General features: G+C 37.1%; 1 protein-coding gene across 2 annotated transcripts; it reads right to left on the bottom strand.

The window, feature by feature from the left end:
- Positions 1-23,944, bottom strand: ttc26 (tetratricopeptide repeat domain 26). Of its 2 annotated transcripts, none has more exon segments than NM_001102931.1 (18): positions 1-644; positions 1,413-1,546; positions 2,712-2,818; positions 3,816-3,885; positions 4,518-4,601; positions 4,784-4,872; positions 5,994-6,057; positions 7,374-7,427; positions 8,069-8,124; positions 10,563-10,665; positions 12,413-12,487; positions 14,264-14,435; positions 16,024-16,169; positions 16,598-16,647; positions 18,393-18,507; positions 18,926-19,018; positions 21,367-21,504; positions 23,859-23,944. In NM_001102931.1, coding segments are annotated over 18 exon segments (1,665 nt in total). In that variant the 5' UTR covers positions 23,862-23,944; the 3' UTR covers positions 1-532.
- Positions 23,945-24,044: the final 100 nt, after the last annotated feature.

Below are 24,044 nucleotides of genomic sequence, written 5' to 3'. Positions count from 1 at the left end.
TTAGTTCTGTAACTCGATTTTATTGAAAAAGGAAGAGTTTGCTTTTTTTTCAAGAACCAGATTAAAAAACAAATAAATAAAAAAAGCTATTACTGGAATGCTGTCCAAAAAAAAGATCCCCTGAAGGGAGTTATATTCCCTAAAAGTTCTCACATCCTGAATTTGGCTCCTACAAATCATTGTAAAAGAGACGTTTAAGACAATAAAAATGGAGTCCATAGACCACTAAGATTACAGCAAATTGTTCCATGTTTTATATTTCCTTCCAAGGAATTCAGAGTGAAGATCCTCCTCTTAAACAGCTCCAGTTCCACTTCCAGTCGTAAGTACAAAGATCCAAGTACATCTATTACAGGAGTCTTTGGCATGGCCTAAAGTGACCCGAAGTGGCATAGCTGTGATCCACAGCTATGCCACATGCCAATATATAGGGTAACTATATATTACTGTTACAGCTTTTTATCTTTGGTACTGAGACTGTGTCAGAAGGATCCTGTGTATCGTATGTCTGTGACCAGGTTGTGGGTGATGATCAAACTGGTACTCGATTCTCCTTGCCCCATTTCTTCAGGATTCGGATAATGTACTCAACTTGTGTATTCCCTGTGCTCCTTAGCAAATTCAGCACTTCCCGTAGTGTCTCTCTGATAATGATAACAGACAGAAATTATTCAAGCTGCCTAAGCCTGGCAGAATGTCAACAGAAAGAAAAAAATTACACTTGCTACATACTCATTTTCTACTTGGTTACTACACAGTTTCTATAATATTATCTGAATGCAGAAAATTATATGTATCCGATATAATTATATACCTCTACATTATATTCTGAGTTGACTTTACTAATTCTCTTCATTTCTGGGTACATTTAAAGGATAAATTGTAGAGATGTGAAATATAATAAAAGGTTCTATAATTCCTGTTGACTGCTTGGCTTTCTTTCCTGTGTGCTGTGCTCAGCTGACAGTACTTTAAGATTGGAGATAAATAATTTTAAAGCTGGCTGTGCGTGCCCAGATTGGTTTGGGCAGTTTGACTGATTTTAACCATATCGCTAAACAGTGTGATCATGTACTCTAGCTTAGCAGCTGGTTTTGTCACAGTCCTGTCAAACTGCAGATGATCGAAACCAAAGCTTTAAAAAAATACGTAACAGTGCTTGACTATCTCTATGTATGGTCTGTTGTCCAGTATCCATACATTTTGCCCCTGGGCCTAACAGTTAGATACACTGAAGGTTCAACCATTGTATAGCCAACTTAGAAAATTGTGTGTCTGGCCAACTCAAGCCTTTGTAACAATGGTCTTCTGAAACTGCTCTCCAAATAAAATAATTAAATTCTTATTATACTATACAGAGAGGGATGTTTATCATACATCATTTTATTTTAGCTCACATCATGATTACTTACTTGGGTTCACGGCCTGCTAAAATCATCTGAAAGATTCCCACACATGCTCCTCTCTTCCCCTCCCAGTATTCTGGACTGGGGTCCAGCCTTTCTAGTATATCAAATGCCTTGGCAGCATAATAGAAGTGGCCCATCTGTTTAAATAAAAAATAGATGTCCTAAGTAAATAATTACCACTAAGTTAAAGGATAGTTGACCTATAAATTAAAGTATGATGTAAACAGCAATATTCTGAGGCTATCTGCATTTAGTCTTCATTTGTTGTGTTTTTTAAATAATTATTTTGTTTAACACCTCTCCAATTTGTAATTTTAGCAGCCATTTGGTTACTAGAGTCCAATTTAGCATAGCAACCAGGGGAATGGTTTGAATAATAGACTGGAATATGAATAGAAAAGTGTCTAAATAGAAAAATAAGGAAATAACAAGAACCATACAGTTGTAGACTCATAGTGCGATAGGTTTTTTTTTGGATGTCGCTGCTGGGGTCAATTACCCCCATTTAAAACAGGAAAGAGGAAGAAACTGATGGCAACTATAACAACTAGATAATTAAGGGAAATTATATCCCTTTCATAAGTACTGTTCCAGTACTTACCATTTGAACAAAAGCCTTTAAAATGTGTCATTGGTTTGTGGCAGTACAAAACAACAGCATTGTTCTATGCAACAAAAATGACAGCCCTATATATACCCTTGTTACATTAATGTTAGTCTGCTTCTACGGTCTTGCTTTAGGCTGACATAAAGCCCAAGAGTGTTTGGCAGCTGTACATGTACATTGCACCTTCGCCACAGGGTGCCACTCTAAACATGCACAAGGCGACACTTGAGAACTGACATATCGAATGCCTATGTTTGAAACCTCCCCAAACTAAACAAGATGAGAATATCTCTCTCTTCCCTCTTCTCTTTTCTTCCTACCTTTTCTATCCTCTTTCCTATACTTTGGGGTTCTGTTTTGCTTTTCTTGTTTTTTAAAATGATAAATTAAAAAAAACATGCACTTGGCTGCACAGGTGGCACTTTTCCACACAAACATGTATTACATAAAGCTAAAGTATAGGAAAAACTGAAATTTTACAAACATTTTTATTCAGGGTGGAACTTATTTCTAGTAGCCATTTAAACCTTCTAATTGAGCCTTTTTTGCATGACATGCTATGCTTTATAAATGGAAAATATATTTTTGTTCAAAAGCAAGGTTTTTACTTTTTTCAGGAAAGAAGGCTAAGGTAAACCAGCACTGCCTTCAAAATAGGCATAATAAAGGCATTTTAAAGCTCAAATGTCTCTCACCTTGTAGCAATCATTGGCAATTAGCTGTAGGAGGCTAAATGACTCTCCTGAGGTTTCCATCTTTAGGTATAACTCCCAGGCCATCCTTGGTTTCTTGTTCATAATATCTTATTTAAAGGAAGGAGAAATACATTGTTAGATGCGCCTGTTCACACCGTTGCTTCCATCTTGTTGCCCTAATGTTTTCCAAGCCAGATCATTTAAAACTATCATCTCTCTGCACTGCAACCCATAGCTGGTAAGATACCCACGCCCTGGCAAGTTGTCAGTACTATATGCATTAGGTCAGAACGTAAGATGGAATTCGCTGTATGTATGTTTATACATTATGACGTGCAGATAAACATCCCCTAAAACTAATTAGAATGATGATTAATTTTCATCAAACACAAATAAACCTGTAAGTAAAGTAGATTTGCACCAAATCCACTATTTTGGGATTTGGCCAAACCCCGAATCTTTTTTTTTAATTTCCCTCTTCATCTTGATTTTAAAGATTGGGTTCAGCCAGGCAAATGTTGCATAAAAAGGTTGAATCCCGAACCAAATTCTGAATTTGGTGCATCTCTAAAGCAAAGGCTTTACCTGTAAAAGAAAAGACACTATGGGGCCTATTTATTAAAGTATGATTGAGTCCAAATGCTAAAAATTTTAGAACTGTGCGAATTTTCTGCAATTTTTTTCGTTGATTTCTGCAACTTTTTCGTTCTTTGCGACAGTTTGTGTGACAAAATCGTATTTGTCGCAACGAGTACGAAAGTTACGTAATTCATTCAATCTTTTATTCAAGCATTGAAACTCAATCAGAAATTATTGGATTTAATTCAAATTATTTCAATCGTACTTTTAAATGTCCGAAATTCGGACTTTGATAAATGGGCCAATTATGTTCAACTCTGCCCAACTGCCCTTATCTATTTAGAAAATGCTGTCAGTGCATTTTCTGTCTGGCAACCCCATAAGCACCGACAATTGTGATTTATCAGCTTGGTTTTCTGTTTGTCAATAAACAACAATGTGAAAAAAACTACAATTTAAACAGGACAACTATAAACTGTAGAAAAAAAATAATATAACTGATTTGAATATGAAAAAATAACTTACAGCAACGGGCAAGCCAGCTTAGATATGTGTAGTCATTTTTAATCTTCTCATTCTGAATTAAGAGGAAAACCTTTGAGAAAAAAAAAAAGACACATAATTATATACATTTTTATACCCATAAAAATCTGAACCCCCAAATCCAAAACATGTTAAGTTGTGCTCGGTGACAAATGGTGCTTTAATAGAAAGATACAACATAGAAAGATACAAATACAACATCTCACCATTGACAATGCTTTTTACTATAATGTTACGAAATAGGAGTAAGTATTGTGTTAGAACCAGAAATAAATAAGATAGACGCTATTCCAAGAATTCTTATTGGCATTTTGTGAACTAGAAGGCACTTGTGAGATCAGATTGGCAGATGGCCTTCTAGGTTTATTTTTTGCAATTCTCTGCAATAGTATGGGGGGGGGGGAAATGTTACTAGACTGCTTAATTATACAGCAAACATCTTTTCGCTGTATGCAGAGTATGATTAGTAAAAAGGTTAGAATTCATCAAGGAGTTTTATGAACTCTTGCTTTTCAGTGGTTTAATGACTTCTAATATCCTCATATTTTAGTGCAGGGTACATTATTTTTTTTTTTTTATAATACACCATGTGCCCATTAAAATTGATGACCCTAGTGATCACCATTTATATGGATATAATATACAGGATTACTTGTGTAATATGCCAAATACAATGACACCCACCTCCTCAGCCTCCTTGTAATTTCCAACTGCTGCTTTGGCTTGAGCATAATTAAAGTTAAAGGTGTCATCATTATAGAAGTAACTCTGAAAAATAATTAGTAGGAGAACTATTAAACAAGCTCACAAATAGAAAAAAGATTAATATGAAGCTCAGTGCTACAGTATTTTTACTACTTAATCTGCAGTCTAATAATCCCTGACTAGAGTAGCTGGGAAAATCCCCAAACATAAAATTTAAAACTAACAAAAAAATACACAGAACTTACCTTTATAGAGTTAAGGTAGATTAAAACATCATCAAATTGGTGCAAAAGAAAAAAGCAAGAGGCCATGCACTGCCTCCCAGGAATTGTATCTGCATATAGGAAACAAGAAGGAAAATATTTCAGCACACCGAGCAGTAGATTTATCAAAGTGTGAGATTTGAGCTCACCGCAGAAAAATTCAACCATTCTCTATTTATTCCTATGGGTTTTTAGAATGGTATTTATCAAACGGTGAACTCTAACTTTCACCCATTGATAAATACATTTCTAACAAACCCATAGGAATGAATAGAGGGTGAGTGATTCTTTAGTGAGCTCAAATCCCACACTTGTCAGTGTCAGTTGTAATCTTCCAGAATTAGACTTTAGTTATAAAAAACAGTATATTTTCTAGTTTTTTCTGTTACTCATTATCTTTTGTTTTAATATTCTTACCCAACAGAGCCCCTCGGAAGGTTACAGTTAAATGAATTAACTAGAGCCTTCTTAAAACTAAAGGTGTTCTTGTGGTACTTGCTATTTACATATTGTTTGCTAAAGTCATGAAATCATTAGCCCCTTATTTAAGGTACTGTGGATAGAAGGAAAGGAAGCTACTTAGGGTGAAGACACATGGAGCAGCTACTTTTTAATAGCTACTATATGCCGGAATATACCCTCCCCCATAGACAATACTGAGAATTGCCTCTACTAAAATACACATAGAGGCCGTTATCAGCAAATGATCAGCATTGTCTATTTTAGTAGCCACGACAAGTAGCTGCTACTAGTAGCTCCGTGAGTCTTCATCCTCAATGAGGTAGTTTACCTTTCACTTAAGTTGAAGTATTGTTACAGAACAAATAATAGTAAAAATGCCCCAATGTGATATTAAACTGTGTTACTAGGCATTCTAGATAGAATTTAATAATATTTATGAATGCAAATAATTAAAAAATGAATGTCCTATGCCTACAGTGACCCAAATCTTTTTTACTTCCTGGCAAAATATATAAACTTAAGTTATAAACTATGGATATAGTTATGTATGAAAAGGGTGAAATTACAAAAAATGGACATAGTTGTATTATTTTCACAATTAGATTTGTGACTGAATGTTATAATGGCAAAATGAAAATTACCCTCATTGTATTTGTACTTTGCATTTTCCTCTGAACTAAACTGAACTGAAGCACCGACACTGATATATGGGTAAATATATATTACCAACCACATTCACTGGCAGAGCCTCCCACAAGCTGGAAGAACTGCTGAGCAATTTTCAGGTGGTCTCTCTGCAAACAAAACAAAACTTACAGGTTAAATGGCTAATATTAGATGCAGCATTCTGCCCCATAGAAGTAACTCAGCTATGTTTCAAAAGTAGCAAAATGCTTTCCGCAGTACGTATCAAACAAGAAAAATTAATTTTAGATGCTCAGGCTCAGAAAATGCAAACTACAGTAGATGCCTGATTTCTGGCCCTGTGCACAGCGAAAAGTGAACTTCATTGCTGTCACTGCTAAGAGACACGGGCAGCATCAGGGAGACATGTGGGCACCTCTAAAACAAATATCTATAACTTCCTGCTCAGGTATCCACGGCATTGTGCATGCATATTTAAAAAATAAAATACACACAGATGCTAAACTGAAATATGTATTAAAACATTAAAGGAGAAGGAAAGGCAAAGTCACTTGGGGGTGCCAAAATGTTAGGTCAAGGTCATGTCAATGGTCCTTTTTACAGCTATAAGATCTTTCTTTGCTTTATGGTTTTAGAAGTATTCAGGTTTTTCTGACACTTTCATTTGTAAAACAATACAAAAATTTGCGCTTTAGCGGTTTTGCTAGTTTCTTTTAGTTTTTGCTTTTTTAAAGGGGTGGCTCACGTTAACGTTTAGTATTTTATAGAATGGCATAGTCTTAGCACTCTCTACATCAGGGGTCCCCAACCTTTCTTACTCGTAAGCCTCACTCAAATATAAAAAGACTTTGAGAGCAGGGTGCGTGTGCCCTAGGCAACCCGTTCGGCCACCTCGCCCTTGCACCCCCTCCCCCTCATGTTAGCTTTGGTGCGCATGTACAGTACCGGGGGAGGGAGGGGTTGGTGTGATGGGTCATTGCCTCCACAGTGTAGTGACAAGCGGCAGGGGCAATGACAAAGGAGCGCGGACTAGCGGTAGACAGGAAAGGCTCCTGTCTGGCACCCCAATCGTTGCGCCCTAAGCAGATGCCTCTTCTGCCTACCCCTAGTCTCAGCTCTGTTTGAGAGCAACACAAGTATCATAAAAGTTCATGGAGGTGCCAAATAAGGGCTAAGATTGGCTATTAGGCAGCCTCTATGCACACTTTCAGCTTACAGGGGGCTTTATTTGGTAGTAAATCTTGTTTTTCTTCAACTAAAACTTGCCACCAAGTCAGGAATTCAAAAATTAGTGGATGCACTGAGAGGTGCAAGAGGTTAGAGAGCATGTTGCTCACGACCCACTGGTTGGGGATCACTGCTCTACATCACACTAAAAGTCGATTAAAAGGTGAACATTCCATTTAAATCCTAAATTGGTCAGTATAATTTCCCTTATTAAAAAATCAAAAAGAGGTTAACTCACCGAGCCTAATTCCTGGCCAAGGGAAGCATTTACTACACCCTTTAGTATATATTCCTGTGTGACAAAAAAAAAGTTCAAACAGCACTCAGCACCATACATTGAAATAACAATATTAAATGATACAATTGATTACATTTGTAAGTAGAAGTTGCATATTTACTATATAACAGAAGTTAGACCCTATTTTGTAAATGTTTTGCTGTTATTAATTACAAATGTGAATAGCAAACAGAAACAGTGAAAGAGAAATGGGTGCATTGATTCTGTTTGGCCTTGGCATGGTTCACACAAGAAATATCTTGGATAGTAAATAGGCAGAGCATTGTACCAGTATTTATTTATCCATTACTGTTATGGCCCCCTACTTGTTTGTTAATGTATTGTTCTGATGTAAGGCACTGTGTACATAAGTAGCGCTAAATAAATAAAAATATGCATACATACATTCATAGATCTTATCAGATTGCCCCCCCACCCAGTTGTTAGTGAAGAATTGGCACTGGGCACATCATTTAGCTTCAGTAAGTGTTGATGCTGTTCATTGAGTAATAAAGTTCCAACAAGCTGTGAATACTACAGCACCAGACTGTGAATGCTGCACTACCAGAATCTGAATGATAGCCCATCCAAACTCTGCAAGCAGAGAAGCAAAAAAGATTTAATCTACAGAAACATAACAGTGCTGTGTATTCTACCTGTGGAGTTGATGGTTCCAAATCCTTAATCAAGTTAAAGGCTTCTTGAACATCATCTAAAAAACAGAAAACCTTTTATAAGTGGTGAGTACCAGTCTCATCTTGAAAAGTCTGCAGCAAATGCTGGGTGGTTATGTACATTATTACTGGTTTTAAAACCCAGTGCTACAGAGTATTAACTCTACTCACAATACAGGTTATTCCACATGCAATACATTTAGCTATATTACACAAAGACACTTGTATCTTGGTTTTATTATACATAATTCTGGATCATATGTATGTCCCTTTAATGACCTTGATCATTCTGCTAAATCTGCTCTTTTAACATCTTAAATAAAAAAAAACAACAAGTTGTGCTATCCTTCTCTTTTCCTATAATTTTTACACAACTACATGTTCACACAATTGGCTTCCCAGATCCAGATCATTAAAGCGGACCTGTCAACCTTACCTTAAAAATCGCCTATTGGTAGAATGGACATTCCAGTAAACCCATCGCTTTTTTTTTTTTTCTTGTTGTAGCATATTTTCTAAGCTATAGCTTCTCATTTTTAAGTGCTGTCAATCAAATGCAATCAGCTCCGCCTCTATGGCTAAGGCATAGAGGCGTCTTCTAATAGTAAACGTCACTGCTCCTTTCAACCCCCCTAGTTCATTTTGTTAATCTTGCGCAGTTTTCAGTAGAACGCGCACATGTGACTGTGCAGTACACGCGCGTATCTCTAATGAGTGTGACCTCTGTATCGGGCTCTTATGAACTGTGTACTGCGCATGCGCGAGATTTGAGGGTAGAAGATGGTAGGGTAGGAGGATAAAGATGGCGCCTTCATCGTCGGTACATCGCAAGCAATGATGGATTTTTCAGCAATGGATAATCTTTCATAGGTAACAGAGGGGGATTAGAAGTCCTTTTTAGATGCGGATTACATTAATATGTTTTTTTTAAAAAACACATAGGAGGTGACAGGTCTGCTTTAAAGGAGAAGGAAAGTAATTTTGGCATTTTACTGCCAAAAGATTCGCCACATTAGTGCCACCTAGATCAATATATTTATTCTGCAAAAAGCTGTATCATACCTGAATAAAGAGCCCTAGAAGCTTTCTCTGTTTAAGATTGCAGCTGCCATTTTAGCTTGGTCTCCATAGCTTCCTGCTGCAGTTATAGCAGATGTAAGCTCAGATCACACATTCCAAAGGGTGGGGGGGTGTTTTTTATGAATTCTTATGTGGGGGGGGCAGGAGAAGGGAGGGGAAGAGAGAACTGCGCAGATTCTGGGCCCAGGAATGAAGGCTTTTTCTAAGAGAGGAAGCCTGATACCAAAGAACATGTTTACATAAAAAAAAAAAGACAAGAAATCCTGTTTCTTTTGATAGAGGACTCAGTGCAGCTTTTCTGTGAGTGCTTATGGCTGTATTTACATTGACCTTTCTGATAATACTTACTTAGTTTTTACCTTTCCTTCTTCTTTAAAGTGAAAATGATTATTAATCAAAAATGAAATGACCTCATGAAAATAAGAAGCTTTCTAAATAAAATCAATTAAATCGATCAATTAAGTCTGTATTGTTTTATAATATTCAAGTTATTCTTCTGTATCCCCCTCTCAGCAATCTGACTCTCTTCATGCTGCTGTTGGGGTTTTTATTGCAGATTGTGATTGTCAGTTAGGCCAGAAACATTGGTATGTACTCCCTTTGTCTAAATTATTAGAACTATCGGTATCAAAATAACAGACTTGACTCAAAGTTGCAGGAAAAAGAGTCAAGGAAACAAGATTAGTACAGAAACGGTTCAGCATGTTAAAGGGTAACTCCACCCAAATGCAACTTTTCAATATGATTCAATTAAATATGTGCAGCCTTTTCATGACTTTTAATGTAATAATATGGCTTGGAACAGTTACCTAAGCCTGGCCCCCTGTTCTTCTGCTGAATACTTTGAGACACAAAAAAAATGTCACAGTAGTCGACTGTCTCTCAGCCTGCATCCTCCCACAATTCCCTGCACACATGATGTCAATAAGGAAAGTAACATCACAGTTCCTGCATGCTGTCTATGAGCTGTGGAGAAGTATTTTAGTCTGTCCTCCTCTGCCAGGATTTCAAATGATGCAGAAAAAGAAGAACTGTTTTGCAGCTGGATTTCATCATATAAAAATGTATTTACCTATACTTTTTAAAGGAAAAGATTACAGTGATAGGTATATTAGGGATTCCTGTTTTGTGTGGGGTTTTAAAAATTTTGGTTCAGAAACTGGAGCTCCCCTTTGAATTCATTGGATTTATAAGTTTATTTTTTCTACGAGATGAAGCTCATATTTTCAGTTTAGCAAAAGTTCCCCTTTAAAAAATGTTCTTTTACTGCATAGCAGTGTCAGACTGAAGAACCAAGTCCAAATCTAATAAAATGCTGTCAAAATACATAACCAGGACAGTCACAAAGCAATGCAATTATAGACAATAACCTTCACTAAAACAAAGCAGCCCTTACCTTGCCTGAGATAATAAATCACTAAATTTAAACGTGCTTCTGGAATCACATCAACCAAGGGTGGTAATACCTGCAGTGCACCTTCACCTGCACGAAACACAACCTAAGAGAAAACGTATTCTTATATTAAGGTGAGTAATGGATAAAAAAAAAAAAATCTTAACACTAGACTATACCATAAAATGGATGCATCCAAAATTATAAAGACAGAAAAGTATATATTTTGTATATAGATAGCAACAAATGATACTATCTCTTTATATTGATAAAAAAACAAAAGCATACATAGCAGTGTAGGTGTTTTTTCACAATGAGGGAAGTGAGGTTGCACTTAGTTAGCCAGTTTTGACCCAGACAGCCCGGTTTTCGGTAGGGCTGTCCTGGTCAAAACTACCTGCCCGCTTTTGCCAATTTGGAAGATTGACACACCGATTGGTCAATTGCAATCGCCATGTCATCGCCCTGCCACCGTGATTGTATGGCCTGCCCCTTAGATGTCAGCTCTGCCCCCGTGATGTCACACCCTGCCTCAGAGTTCCTGGACTTCCGTGATGTTGTAATGGCAGATTCTGTTGATGCCTTTAAGAGGGGCTTTGACGATTTCTTGAACTATGATGCTTTTTGACAAGATAATTAGATTAGTAGATATTAGTATTTGTATGGAATTTGTTTCATGTATACACCATTTTGTTGCACATCACTGTTGCAACTTAATAAATACCAATAAATAGAAATAATTACTAAAACCCTTCCCTTCTGATTTTCTTCAAAATCTAGGAGAAAGCAAGTCGAAACAGTCACCTTGTTATTACATTAAAATCCTCACTTTGGGTTTCTGCTTATTACAAAAAAAGATAATACTTGCAGATTCCATCATGTCACACTCCAGAGTACCCCAGTAGGTACTGGAATACAATACCTCCCGAGGGACTCATTTCAAAGGATGTTTTTTTTTTTATTTATTTTAACAAGATTTCCAGCCCATAAAAATGTGAATGGGTTCATTGCAATTTTGTGGAGCTGAAGAAAAAAAGCTGATTGCAAACTAATAACCACTGTGATAAATCTATATAATGTGAACGCTCAAACTTGAATATACAGTATTTGATATCGCAATTTTTTTTTTTTTTTTGCCCATAATGCGCATGTGCACAAATAACATGGTCGCCCCCACCAGGAGCTCCCTCCCAGTGTTGGCAACCAAGCGCCTGAAGGGGCTGTTTTAAAAAAAATAAATAAAATAAAAAAAAAAAAAATTATATATATATATATATATATATATATATATATATATAATTTCGCTGACCAGAGTGCAGGCTCTATTAGCCCGCACCTCTGGTGGGTGAAACAATTTTATGGTGATAAGTGCCCTTTAACTTTTTTTTTTTTTTTTTTTTGGAGTAATTTCTTTTGTGCCACCCTTCTATATAGGCCAGTGTTATGTATAGGTCTTAGGGCCAGATTTATGATTGCTGGAGCATTAGGGCTAATTAGATTCACTGCTCATAAATAACAAAAAGATCAACATTTCTGCTTGGAATTTGTATTAAAATTACTGAACTAATAAAAGGCCTGAATACATGGTCTGTACTTTTACACATATATGTGGATCAATTCAGCTTTGTAAGTTAAATTATGCATATTTTATAATGCATAACCCTCCAGCATATTTCAGTTGTGACAGACAGCCTTGTAGAGGAAAGGAACAACCTAAAAGAAAGTCAAAGCAATATGGAGAAGAGACAAACTGCATGTCCAGCAGTAGATAATTACTTCACTGTCTGTAAAAGGAAAACCAGGCCAGACCAAGTGCTAGATACAAAGAGAAGTTGGACTGCTTAGGAACTTACAAGATTGTGTTTAATCAGCTCCTTGGCAAATTCAATCGGTGACGAGGTACTGTCCATCAAACCTTTCAATTCTGCCTATGAAATACAAATTTACAAGATTTTGTTACACCAACGGTAAATTTCAAAACAGAGCTCTAATGGATGTGTAGCTTCATGAAACAATGCAACACGGCCCATTTATGATATTTGTAAGGGGCGGTATAATTTATTGTCCAATATAAAGGCTTGTGCTAAGTATACAAACAACTTTTTGCCTATTGCTGTAATCACAAAAATCTATGTTTTTTTGTTATTTTGGAGCTAAACAGGGCAAACAAGCAGTGGTTCAATTTTACATTAACTTTTACTACGGTATTGAATGCCTTATTCCTAGCAACTTTACAACTGGTCTTCATCATTTATTTTTTATAATTTTGAAATAATTTTCCTTCCTCTTCTACATTTTTCAAATAGAGATCACTGGCCCGACAGTCAAAATCTATTGCTTTGTGAGCTTACAATTTTATTATTATTGTTACTTTTTATTACTTATCTTTATAATCAGGCCTTCTCTTATTTGTGTTCTAATCTCTTGTTCAAATGATTGTCTGGTTGCTAACTGGGGAGATGTTGAACAAACCACTAAATGACTGAAAAACCACAAAAAATAAAAAAAATTAAGACCAACTGCAAATTGTCTTAAAATATTACCATCTACATCTTACTAAAAGTTAATTTAAAGGTGAACAACCTCCTTAAGCTGTTCCATGCTTGGTCCTTGCAAGGCAGCAAATTAGAGCACAAATAATCCCCCTGCATAATGCACTCCTGGTAAGGAGCGGGGGCTGGTGATGTTACCATTTTATATACAGTAGATCTGGTGGTTCGGCATACTTGAGCGACATGTGAAATTTCTTATGGGCTCCCTTTGTGGGTCCTTATTGTTCTTTTGAATATCCCTGGAGTGTTACTGCAGGCCTTTTCAATTGGTCCTATAAGTCCAGGTCCTTTTTTAAGCGTTTGCATTAACTAGAATTGGAACGTGAGAGTTGTAGTTGCATCCGGACGCGCTCTCTACCACTCCGTGTAGCCTGTTGGCGTCACTTGTTGCACTTCATCTCCCGCAGATCACCAGAGACCGATGCAGGACCCTTGCACTCCTCACTGTCTGCCAGCCGAACCTAAATATTTGCGTTGGTTGCCTATTGGGCACGTCTAACTTGCGCTCCTGGTGCCAGCTGGGGTGCATTGTATACAGGGTAACTAGGCAACAGTGCCCCCCCATGTTCCATACAATTCGGCACGCTAATTGAACACGCCCGACCAGCTTCCTCAACATTTGACTGGGCATTGCCTCCATGGGCGATATGATCTGCTCCACATGATGATCACATTTACACACTGAAGGTCAGCGATCGCTGGGTACAGTTGACAGGTGGCTCCTTTCTCTGTGTGTTCCTTTATACTCCTAGCTTCTCAGGTGCATCCGGACATGGGTCCTGGGTTTAATACCCGATGCCTGTCATCTCCAACAAATAATTATCCTCTATAATCTTTTGCTCCTAGAAACTAAGGCATTCATCACTTAGCACAGTGAAATGCTTGACGTCTCTGACTGGGAACATTCTCTGTATAGTTTTTTGCGACATATATCTTTTGCAACATGTATCCATTTGCCTACTAGCTACATGATTTTAAACTTAACTTTCAATAAAAACACTTTTTCTTTTGTATCAAGTCCCTTTGTGTGCAACACTCTTTCTATTATATTTTTGTTTTTGACCTGCACCAAGGGCATTTGGACTTGTATAGGGTGTGCTCCTCCCTTTGTAATATATATATATATAAGTTGTGAATGTGACATTACATTACCTCAGCTGCCTTTCCATTATACAGTCGGAAATGATTGCAGGCTTTGAGATTCAGAGCTATTGTGCTGTCAGGAACCTGCTGTAAATATACAGCAAGTACTTCTTGGGAAACATCATAATAATCAAGTTTATAGTAGCACAAAGCCACATAGACATTCAGAGCAAGGAAATCCCTGCAGAAGAAAAGAGAGTTAGTTATATATATTATATTCCCTATAGTAACAGCTTTCATTTAGTGTGTTTATATAACTTGGGAGCGCTCTTCCATGAACAATGAGATTTATTGATATTGTTTAGTAAATGATAGGTGTTCTGGATAAAAGTTATTTATCATAAACTATCAAAAAGCTGTAGTCATTTCAGTTTTCTACTTGCACAGGGGAGAAGGAAGTCTTTGTAGTTGTCTTAGACTAGTTTAGTAGGCAGGAATTATTTCTGCAATAGATAGGTATGGTATGTGATGGAATTTAGTGGTAACAGTAGATTAAGATGAAATCTTGATACACAAAAGGCACTTACTAAGTGTCTGTATATTTAATTTTAAATGTCTCATGTCTACATCTATGAATGTTATGTGGATGAAGTGTTATAAGCAATTGAACTGATTTGCTGAAGCAAAGGTTTATAACAGCTAAATATATATAAATATATATATATATATATATATATATATATATATATATATATATATATATATATATATATATATAGCCAGTAATGGTGATGCACCAGACAACTATTTTTTATGGCACAATTATAATGTGCATGTAAAAACAATGTTATGATAGTGATGAAAAAAGGTAAAAGGTTTATTTATGGTATCAATATCTCTTTAAGAACTCATAACAGGTCAGTGGCTTCATTGTTGTTTTTCAGTTAATGAGGGTAGAAGGAGTTGCCATTTTGTAAGGGCCTTTGCTAATAGAGAGAAAGAGGTTACTCCAAGGCCTGTACACAGTCTGGATATTAGTTTCTCCTACTGCGGCCATGTTGAACATCAAATGAGTGTGGAACTATTCCAGTTCTAAAAATGTAAATTGCATGGTGCATGGTGGAGCTGAGGAAAATATCGAATGTCATGTCCCCTACACCTTTTAATTGGACATTCCCCAAAACTTTCATTTTGATCTGGGGCCTATGAAAGATTCCCTGTAAATTTGAGGAGTTGAGAGGGGAGTTTAGTGTTGGCGATAATTTTCATTATGGTAAAATTTTTAGTACTTATTTTGAGTCGAGGAGCTGGGCCAAAAAGGCAAGACCAGTATCCTCCTCCACTTTCTGGAACCATCCGTGTATACTAAAGAGTAGCCCAGCTAGTAAGTATATGTACGGATGTACCCTTATTCACTGGAGATATAAGGGTTCTCCAGAATAATCTAGGAGAGCTGTTAGACCACAGAAGAGATAAGAACAGAATTGATTTTTGAAAGACTTTTTAAAGGCTTCCAGAGGGGTGGGATATGGAGGTTATACAAGAAATTCAAGAGAAATATCCCTTTTTATAACTAAACCCTACTGTAGAGTGTCAGGAGTAAGTTCATCTATAAAATGGTTGTTGCTTTCATTTGCCCAAATGATGATCCCTCATTTTCGTATTTTCTTAATCTTCTTAATTACAAAATCCAAACACCAAAGAAGGGTAGCCAAATTTAATTACAGGTGAAAGGTGTTCCTGCCTACCAGTGCTATGTCCATCAAGGTGCTATTATATAAAATAGGGTGATCAAAGAAGTAAGACTATCTAGGTACTCTGCAGTTTACCTGTTTTCTAGCAGTATCCTCTTGTAAATATCTATGGCCTCCTGGTAGTGTGATCGCATGTAATGAATAGATGCCAGACTTAGCTGATCCTCAATGACATCCTGAAGGTTCTGGTGAAACACCATGAGTCTCTTCTCATCATTGAACTGAAACAAAGTAAAGCCATATACAGCACTTTAATGTGCATTTGGAAAATATTATTCATTTCTTAAATCAGCTGATCATAAGCTAAAATGCCAAGCAAATTGGCTAGTGGTTGCTCTAACAAGCACAACATTTTCTTTCTTCACTACACTTTTAAATTACCTTTATTTTAAATGATTTTTAGGTTAAGATATAAACATAAGCATTTATTTTTGCTACCCTCTATATAGCACCTACCTAAAACACAGAGAAAACTTGCATAAAAAAAAAAAAAAAAGAGGATGGGTTATAAAACATGGCCTTTAAGATATACTGATATGATTATAATAAAGTATTTGTGCCTTGATAAGTTTGTATTCTCAACACAAATAAATGAAAAGTAATATGGTGGTGCGATCATTAATATGTTTTATGAGAGTAATTTTCATACCTTATGAGCCAGATGGAAAAGCAATCGATTCTGAAGGCGACTTTTGGGTGCTAAAATTGACAATAATACGCCAGTCACTAAATATTGTCATACACTGTGTAGAATATAAAACTGGACACACTGCCATTTTTTACTTAGCAACAACATTATCTTAAGTATAGCAGTTATGATAGCTGATAATTTCCCCACCCCACAGGCATTCCTTCTGCAAGAGGAATAAACTTCTACCAACCTGAAAATAAGGAGGTTAACAGTGGTCAATTGTAGCTCAATTACCCACCAAACCTGCATTATGCCCCGGTGAATTTTTGCTTATTCACAGGTATCTTCTCTCCTGACCTGTGCATAATATGGCACAGACCTGTGCTACTGGTTTACTGCAGGAGGAGACCGGAGTGTGGGTATATTATATTGGGAATAATGTACGCCCTACTGTAAATTTTAAGGATATTAATAAGTGTCACCGACATTATTAGTAAAGTGCTTCTAGCGTGAATATAAGACATAGCCACACTGCTGACTGCACTGCTTTAAATGCCCCACCTATTATGTATACTTCAACACTGTACTGCAATAAAATGTAAACTTTCTCTAAACATGTTCCAAACAAAATCAAGGCCTTCGTAATTTATTTTCATATCTATTATATATATGTTTGCATACAATAACCTGCTATCAGTCTTAAATAAGTTATTTGAACATTATCTGCATTTCCATGTTACTTCTGTTTGATTACATATCTCGGATTGGGTTAAATTTATCCAACCCTCGACTTTAACAAGGGCCCCAGTCCCTGAACTACCAACACAGCCCCACAGCATGATGAAACCTCCACCAAATTTGAAAGTAGGTGCAAGTGTTTTTCTTGGATTGCGGTGTTCTTCTTCTGCCATGCAAAATGCTTTTTGTTATAGCCAAATAAAAAATTTTTTGTCTCATCAGTCCAAAGCACTTTGTTCCAAAATGACTGTGGCCTGTCTAAATGAGTTTTTGCATTTAACAAGCGACTCAGTTTGTGGTGGGAGTGCAGAAAGGGCTTCTTTCTCATCACCCTGCCATACAGATGTTCTTTGGAGGTGATCTTTTGGTTGTCTGTAACCATTCTTACAATCCTCTGCATAAGCCGCTCCTGTATTTTTCTTGGCCTGCCAGACCTGGGTTTTACAGCAACTGTGCCTGTGGCCTTCCATTTCCTGATTACATTCCTTACCATTGAAACTGAAAGTTTCAACCTCTGAGATAGCTTTTTGTAGCCTTCCCCTAAACCATGACACTGAACATTTGTTCAAAAGAGTTGCTTTGAGGATCCCATACTGTCACTCTTCAGAGGAGAGTCAAACAGATGCACAACTGCAATGGGTCACCTTAAATACCTTTTCTCACGATTGGACAAACCTGCCTATGAAAATCAAGGCTTAACAAGCTAATCCAACCAATTTGGTGTTGCCAGTAATCAGTATTGAGCAGTTACATGCATTCAAACTAGCAAAATTACAAGGGTATTCAAATTTTTGCACAGTCAGTTTTTCACATTTTATTTAATTTCATAAAACTAAAGCTAAAAATCTTTGTTCAGAAAACAACCCAGTACTCAGATGGTTCAGGAAAATGAAAGACATACCATTGTTATCTTTTTTTGTTGAAAGTGGAGTTAATATAATAATATTATGCAGGCTTGGAGGGGTTCCGAAACTTTTTCATATGACTGTATGTGCAAATAACCCATATCAGGTTTACACTAAACAACATTACATATCAAGCTGTTGTAATGTATGTTGCTTAAAGTTTCATTTACCTTTATTGGCTGCTTCGTCTGCCTCTTTGTACATTCCTAGGAAAAAGCTGGTGCAAGCCAGATTCACCCAGACATCGGGATTACACCCTTCTTGTTGGCTCAGAGCCTTAAATACCTAAAAAAACACCATAGCCTTATGAGAACTTTTTTCCTTTAGGATTCATATACAATCATTCCATAATAAAGAGTATTTATGTATTTAGCATAATAAAGAGTCATATAAGACTATAGGTGCTTCCCTACCATAAAGTAGTGAATAGAAAGTACCAAAACATATAGCATTGATTAAAAAAAAAAATAAAAGTACAATACTTTACACATAATTATTTACGCAACATTTTGAGACACAAGTAGTTATTTTGACCACAGAATTCCCTTAAAACTACTTAAATAGGTCTTTTTTAAATCACAACCAGCATCATTTTGGGGCAGGGCCAAATATGTCACACTTATCTGATAGGTAAAAGGGACAATTTTTTCCACATTTTACTGCAAATTATTGGAATAAATGTTGATTGCATGTGGCTCTATACCTCCAGAGATCTTTTGTAGTCTCCAAGATGAAATGAACAGTAACCAATCCATAATTCTGTGTCCTCTTCACTTTCCCCAACCTGGCGCTTAAACTATGAATAACAAAACCAGATGTTAGATGTGGGTGTGGGCCACAGCCTGCATCATCATTATGCCCTACTTCCTCCTCCAGCATTTGGCATCTATGTACTCATGCAAGCTTCACCTGCTTCCATTGGTGATGTCAGGAATAGGCAGATCAGCCACAGGTATATAAATACAGACAATTTGCTGGAGCGGATGTGTACGGTCGGCCCATGCATCACTACCACAAGTAGGACATTTCTGCTTTGAACATTTTTTACTTTAACATTTTATTTTTGTTCTATCATCCTGCATTTTTAACAAAGCAACATATTGGTTTGTTAATACATACTAACCTTTTCTCTCAATAACATATACAGGGCCATATTTTCTATATACTCATAGGCGAATGCCAAGGACAGCCCTCAGGTGCCTATATAAAAGAAAAATGTTACCCACCAGACAACTAAGTCCAGTGGTGAAGATTAGAAGGAAAGGGGGGATGCCCCTCTCAAAAGCTTACTTTCTGATCGGGTAAGCCCTGGCAGGGCTGTTCCTAGGGCAGTACCAGAGCTACTTACATCACAGGAGAAAAATATTTTGCCTAATAAAAGAAAACATAATTCCAAGCAACTTTCCAATGTGAATTTACTGAAAAATGTTAGTGCCTTAAAAGTTATTTGTAAATGTATTTACTATTGAAGCAGCATTTGCTGAACTCCTGGTTGTTACTTTTTAAACAATGTTGCAAAAGTCAGCCTCCTCCAGCAAGACAGGTCGGTCAATCCGCTGGTTTGTGTTACATTGTTTCAAATACCAGAGCCACCAGGGCAGAGAATAGAAAAGGACTGGCAAACACTACTTCTAATAGCAATTATATATACAAATAAGTCAAAAGCCATTGCATATTTGTAATAAATGCATATCGCTAAGTTGCTTAGAATTAGAATGTTTTCTTTTAGTAAGCAAAAAAATTATATTTTGAGTTGACTTGTCCTTTAATAGAAACTAGTTACTTGTCAAAGGGCAGATTTATAAACAATCACAACAATTGTTATTTTAGATTTTATTTTCTGCAAACCCAAAGAAGAGAATGGTATACGGCTGCTAAAAGCAGAACACATTCTGGAGAACTGGCACACTAACTTTGATAAACACTTTCCTGTTAGTGAGTAAAGTGTGTGTAATACTGTGTGTTGACTTGAAGGGGTTGTTCACCTTCAGGTTACTTTTTAGTTCCTCTAATTATCTTTCTATTTAGACCCACCTCTATTCATATTCCTGTTTTTTTCAAACCACTGCCTGGTTCCTAGGGTAATTTGTACCCTAGCAACCAGATAGCTGCTGAAATCCAAACTGGAGAGCTCCAGAACAAAAAGCTAATCCAAAATATGCAAAAAATATAAAATGATGACCAACTGTCTCAGAATAGCACTCTCTGCATCATACTAAAAGTTAATTTAAAGGTGAACAGCCCCTTTAAGGGCTAATGTATTAATTGTTGTTAACTTTCAATGAACATTGCTAAAGAATACAGGTTACAAAAAATCCAAAACTCTTGTTTTGTGTAACATAGATAATCACCCAAATAGTTTATTACAGCATGCAATTTGCAGTAGAGATTAACCATTGGATGGGTACAGTTCTGTAACCCTGCTGCTGAGCACTAATAGGAATATTTTAGACTGCGCAAAGCAGTTGAACACAAGTTGACAAACTGACACCTTCATTAGAAATATGTTCCTGATAATCAGAAGAGTTATAAGGATTAGGATTTCCTAGGTGGATCTTTAAAAATTTGTCCCTAAGGGGCTGATTTACTAACCCACGAATCCGACCCGAATTGGAAAAGTTCCGACTTGAAAACGAACATTTTGCGACTTTTTCGTATGTTTTGCGATTTTTTCGGCGTCTTTACGAATTTTTCGTTACCAATACGATTTTTGCGTAAAAACGCGAGTTTTTCATAGCCATTACGAAAGTTGCGTAAAATCTTGCGATTTTTCCGTAGCGTTAAAACTTACGCGAAACTTCGCACCTTTTAAGTTTTAACGCTACGAAAAAGGCGCAACTTTTCGCGTAAGTTTTAACGCTACGAAAAATCGCAAGATTTTACGCAACTTTCGCAAAGGCTACGAAAAACTCGCGTTTTTACGCAAAAATCGTATTGGTAACGAAAAATTCGTAAAGACGCCGAAAAAATCGCAAAAAATACGAAAAAATCGCAAAACACCAATCTTTACGAAAAAAACGCAATCGGACTCATTTCGACCCCTTCGTGGGTTAGTAAATCAGCCCCTAAGTGTTTGCACTTAGATGTGCAAGTTGAAAAGCAAAGCTTGCCAGTACCACAGTGCTCAGCTATTTACAGTATTACCTCAAGTAATGTGATTGCTCCAGTAAAGTCTCTCTGTGCAAGCAGCTCATCCAGTCTTGGAACTTTTTTTCCTTTTTTCTTTTTCTTATCTATTTGCTGTACCTCATTGCCTACAGCCGGTTTGGCTCTTGAAAGCATCTGAAAAAAATGATATATGGTAATAAGCTAACAAAAATGACATGAGGATTTTTGGCACAAACCGGTCAAAAAATATTAGTGGCAGTATAAGGCAGTATAAACCTACTTTATGTGTATATAAAGGGCTTATGTGTTTTAAACCAAACTATATACAAAATATCTGCGCACATGGAAATATACATAAGAAGCGTATCCACTTTTAACAACCACTAACTTGACAGGACATAAACACTAATTTATGTGTTTGTTTCTCACAATAAATATTTTCCCAGAATTCCCAGCATCACAGAACACACAAACAAAAATGAGGCAACTGTGTGCAGTCTATTGCAGATTGGTGTAACTGCACATCAAAGTCTGTATTCCATCATTTCAGGTATCGTGTGCTCCCTATTCTTTTGGTGCAGGTATGTTGTGCCTATTGACACAAGGCGCTAAGAGAACCTTGTAGCTACCACCTGGTCAGCAAGTGGCGGTAGATCAAAGGGTTTTTCTGCATCAAATGGTCAGCAGGGCCTGATTTGGAATGGACGGCAGGAAGGACTGAGCTGCACCAAGTTCAATTATACAGAAGTGCAAGGAGCACATTTTGCACAAGTACCTTTAATGAAAGTGGTTTTAATCTCACTACAGGGAAAGCACAAGTTGCCCACTGTGCTTGCAGATGTAAATAATCCCTACAGGCACAATGAGACTGCACCATTTTCCTCAGTATAATGTTTGCTAGTCATAATGGAACTAACTGCAGAATCTCACAGTGTAGCTTGAAAGGCAAACTGTCATGATATCATTTTCCAAGTGTCAAGCAAGTCAACTTAGAACAACCAGGTAGCATGTGGAAAGCTATTATAGAGTCTATGATATCCTAGATGGAAAGGCCAACACTTAAGGGGTCATTTACAAAATCTGAATTTGCTCCTGGGAATAGATGTGCTCTTTACATATCACCTACATGACTGTCCCTTTTGAATAAATCACTCCCAAACACAGTCAGCAATGTATACATTGGGAAAGATATATATAGTGCTGCTTGCTGCAGGCCCAATAAAAGTGACTCTAACATCTCACAGGCATGCCCTTTGGTATTTACCAAATGTTCCAGATTGCCTGTATGGCTGCAACAGCAGGAAACTAATGGAGACCTGGAAAACCAACTGGAACAGAATAGCAAATGCCATGTGTTTTTAAACAGATTTAAAAGGGAACTGAAAGTATCAGGTAAATGATTATAATCACTGGGGGGGGGGGCACTTCCCCGGTAATTATAATTGCTTACCTGATACCCCAGGCTGGTGCTACTGATAGCAGATCACTGCACCGGCTCAGGGTATTTCTGTAGAAGCTCATATGGTGCATTCTTTTTCCTTTTCCTTCTTTTCTCCAGGCAGGTTCATGCGCAATATAGTAAAAATAAGTCAACTTTTTGTGCCTAAGTTAGTATTTTTGATCTAATGTGTATTTGCCTGCCCAGACCAGAACATGTATATTGGGTAAGTTACTATATTCACTTGGGGTGTCTAACATTTTAGCACCCACCAGTAATTATAACTTTTGTTCTCCTTAATCGGTCTTGTTTGTTTGTAGGAAGATTGATTGTATGCCCACTTGACATATACTGAAACTACTACTGGACCCCAAATAGTAGCATATTCTGCCCTTGCCACTTTGTAAGACGGTATTAACATAGCAGACTTCATGTACAAGTCCTATGCTAGATATATGGTTAGAGACAAAACATTGATAAACATGAAAACACACCACCTGCCAGTGAAATAATGGCTAGATTGTAAGCTCTTTTGGGCAGGGCTCTCTTCACCTCTTGTATCGGTTATTGATTGCTTTATATGTTACTCTGTATGTCCAATGTATGAAACCCACTTATTGTACAGCGCTGCGGAATATGTTGGCACTTTATAAATAAATGTTAATAATAATACACTTGCGGCACTATTTTTTAGCATCATTCTGCATATGTGGTGCATTAGCGCTGTTTGCTGAGGCAGTATCAATCAATAAAACCACTAACTTGATGAAAGTTTGTATTGCAAATCAATGTATTCTATAAGTGAATGGACTGGCTTCATAACTGACACCGTAGCCATGGCATGCAGCTCATCAGGCCCTTGCTAATAGCCCTCAGGTAGTACCGCAAGAGCCAAGTACAGACTAGCAAACCTCCATCCCTCCAGCTCTCCCAAAGCTTCCCTGCTGGAACTAAACAGCTATTAAAAGTACGTGAGGACCTTCTTTACCTACAGCCCAGTGTGTGGCCTTTGCGAGTAACACACTGACAACTTCACAAGTGCCCAACACGGTGTGTATCATGTACTTTCCCAGCCATATTATTAACATACCATCTTTCCGCGGCGTTGTTATATTGCAAGAGCGCCGAATAAAAGCTGAAAGAAAGATTCTTGTGACCGTCACACACCCGCTCCTCTCTCCCAGGAAACCTGTACATAGCATAACGGAGTTACCTTAGTAACAAGGACTTTAACTGCGCAAGCGTCAAACATGACAAGGCTATGGCGTCGGCGCTT

The sequence above is a fragment of the Xenopus tropicalis genome, chromosome 4 (genome assembly GCF_000004195.4).
Source record: "Xenopus tropicalis strain Nigerian chromosome 4, UCB_Xtro_10.0, whole genome shotgun sequence".
Classification (NCBI taxonomy): domain Eukaryota; kingdom Metazoa; phylum Chordata; class Amphibia; order Anura; family Pipidae; genus Xenopus; species Xenopus tropicalis.
Note: the sequence above shows the minus strand (reverse complement) of the source record. Positions and strands in the feature narration are given on the sequence as shown.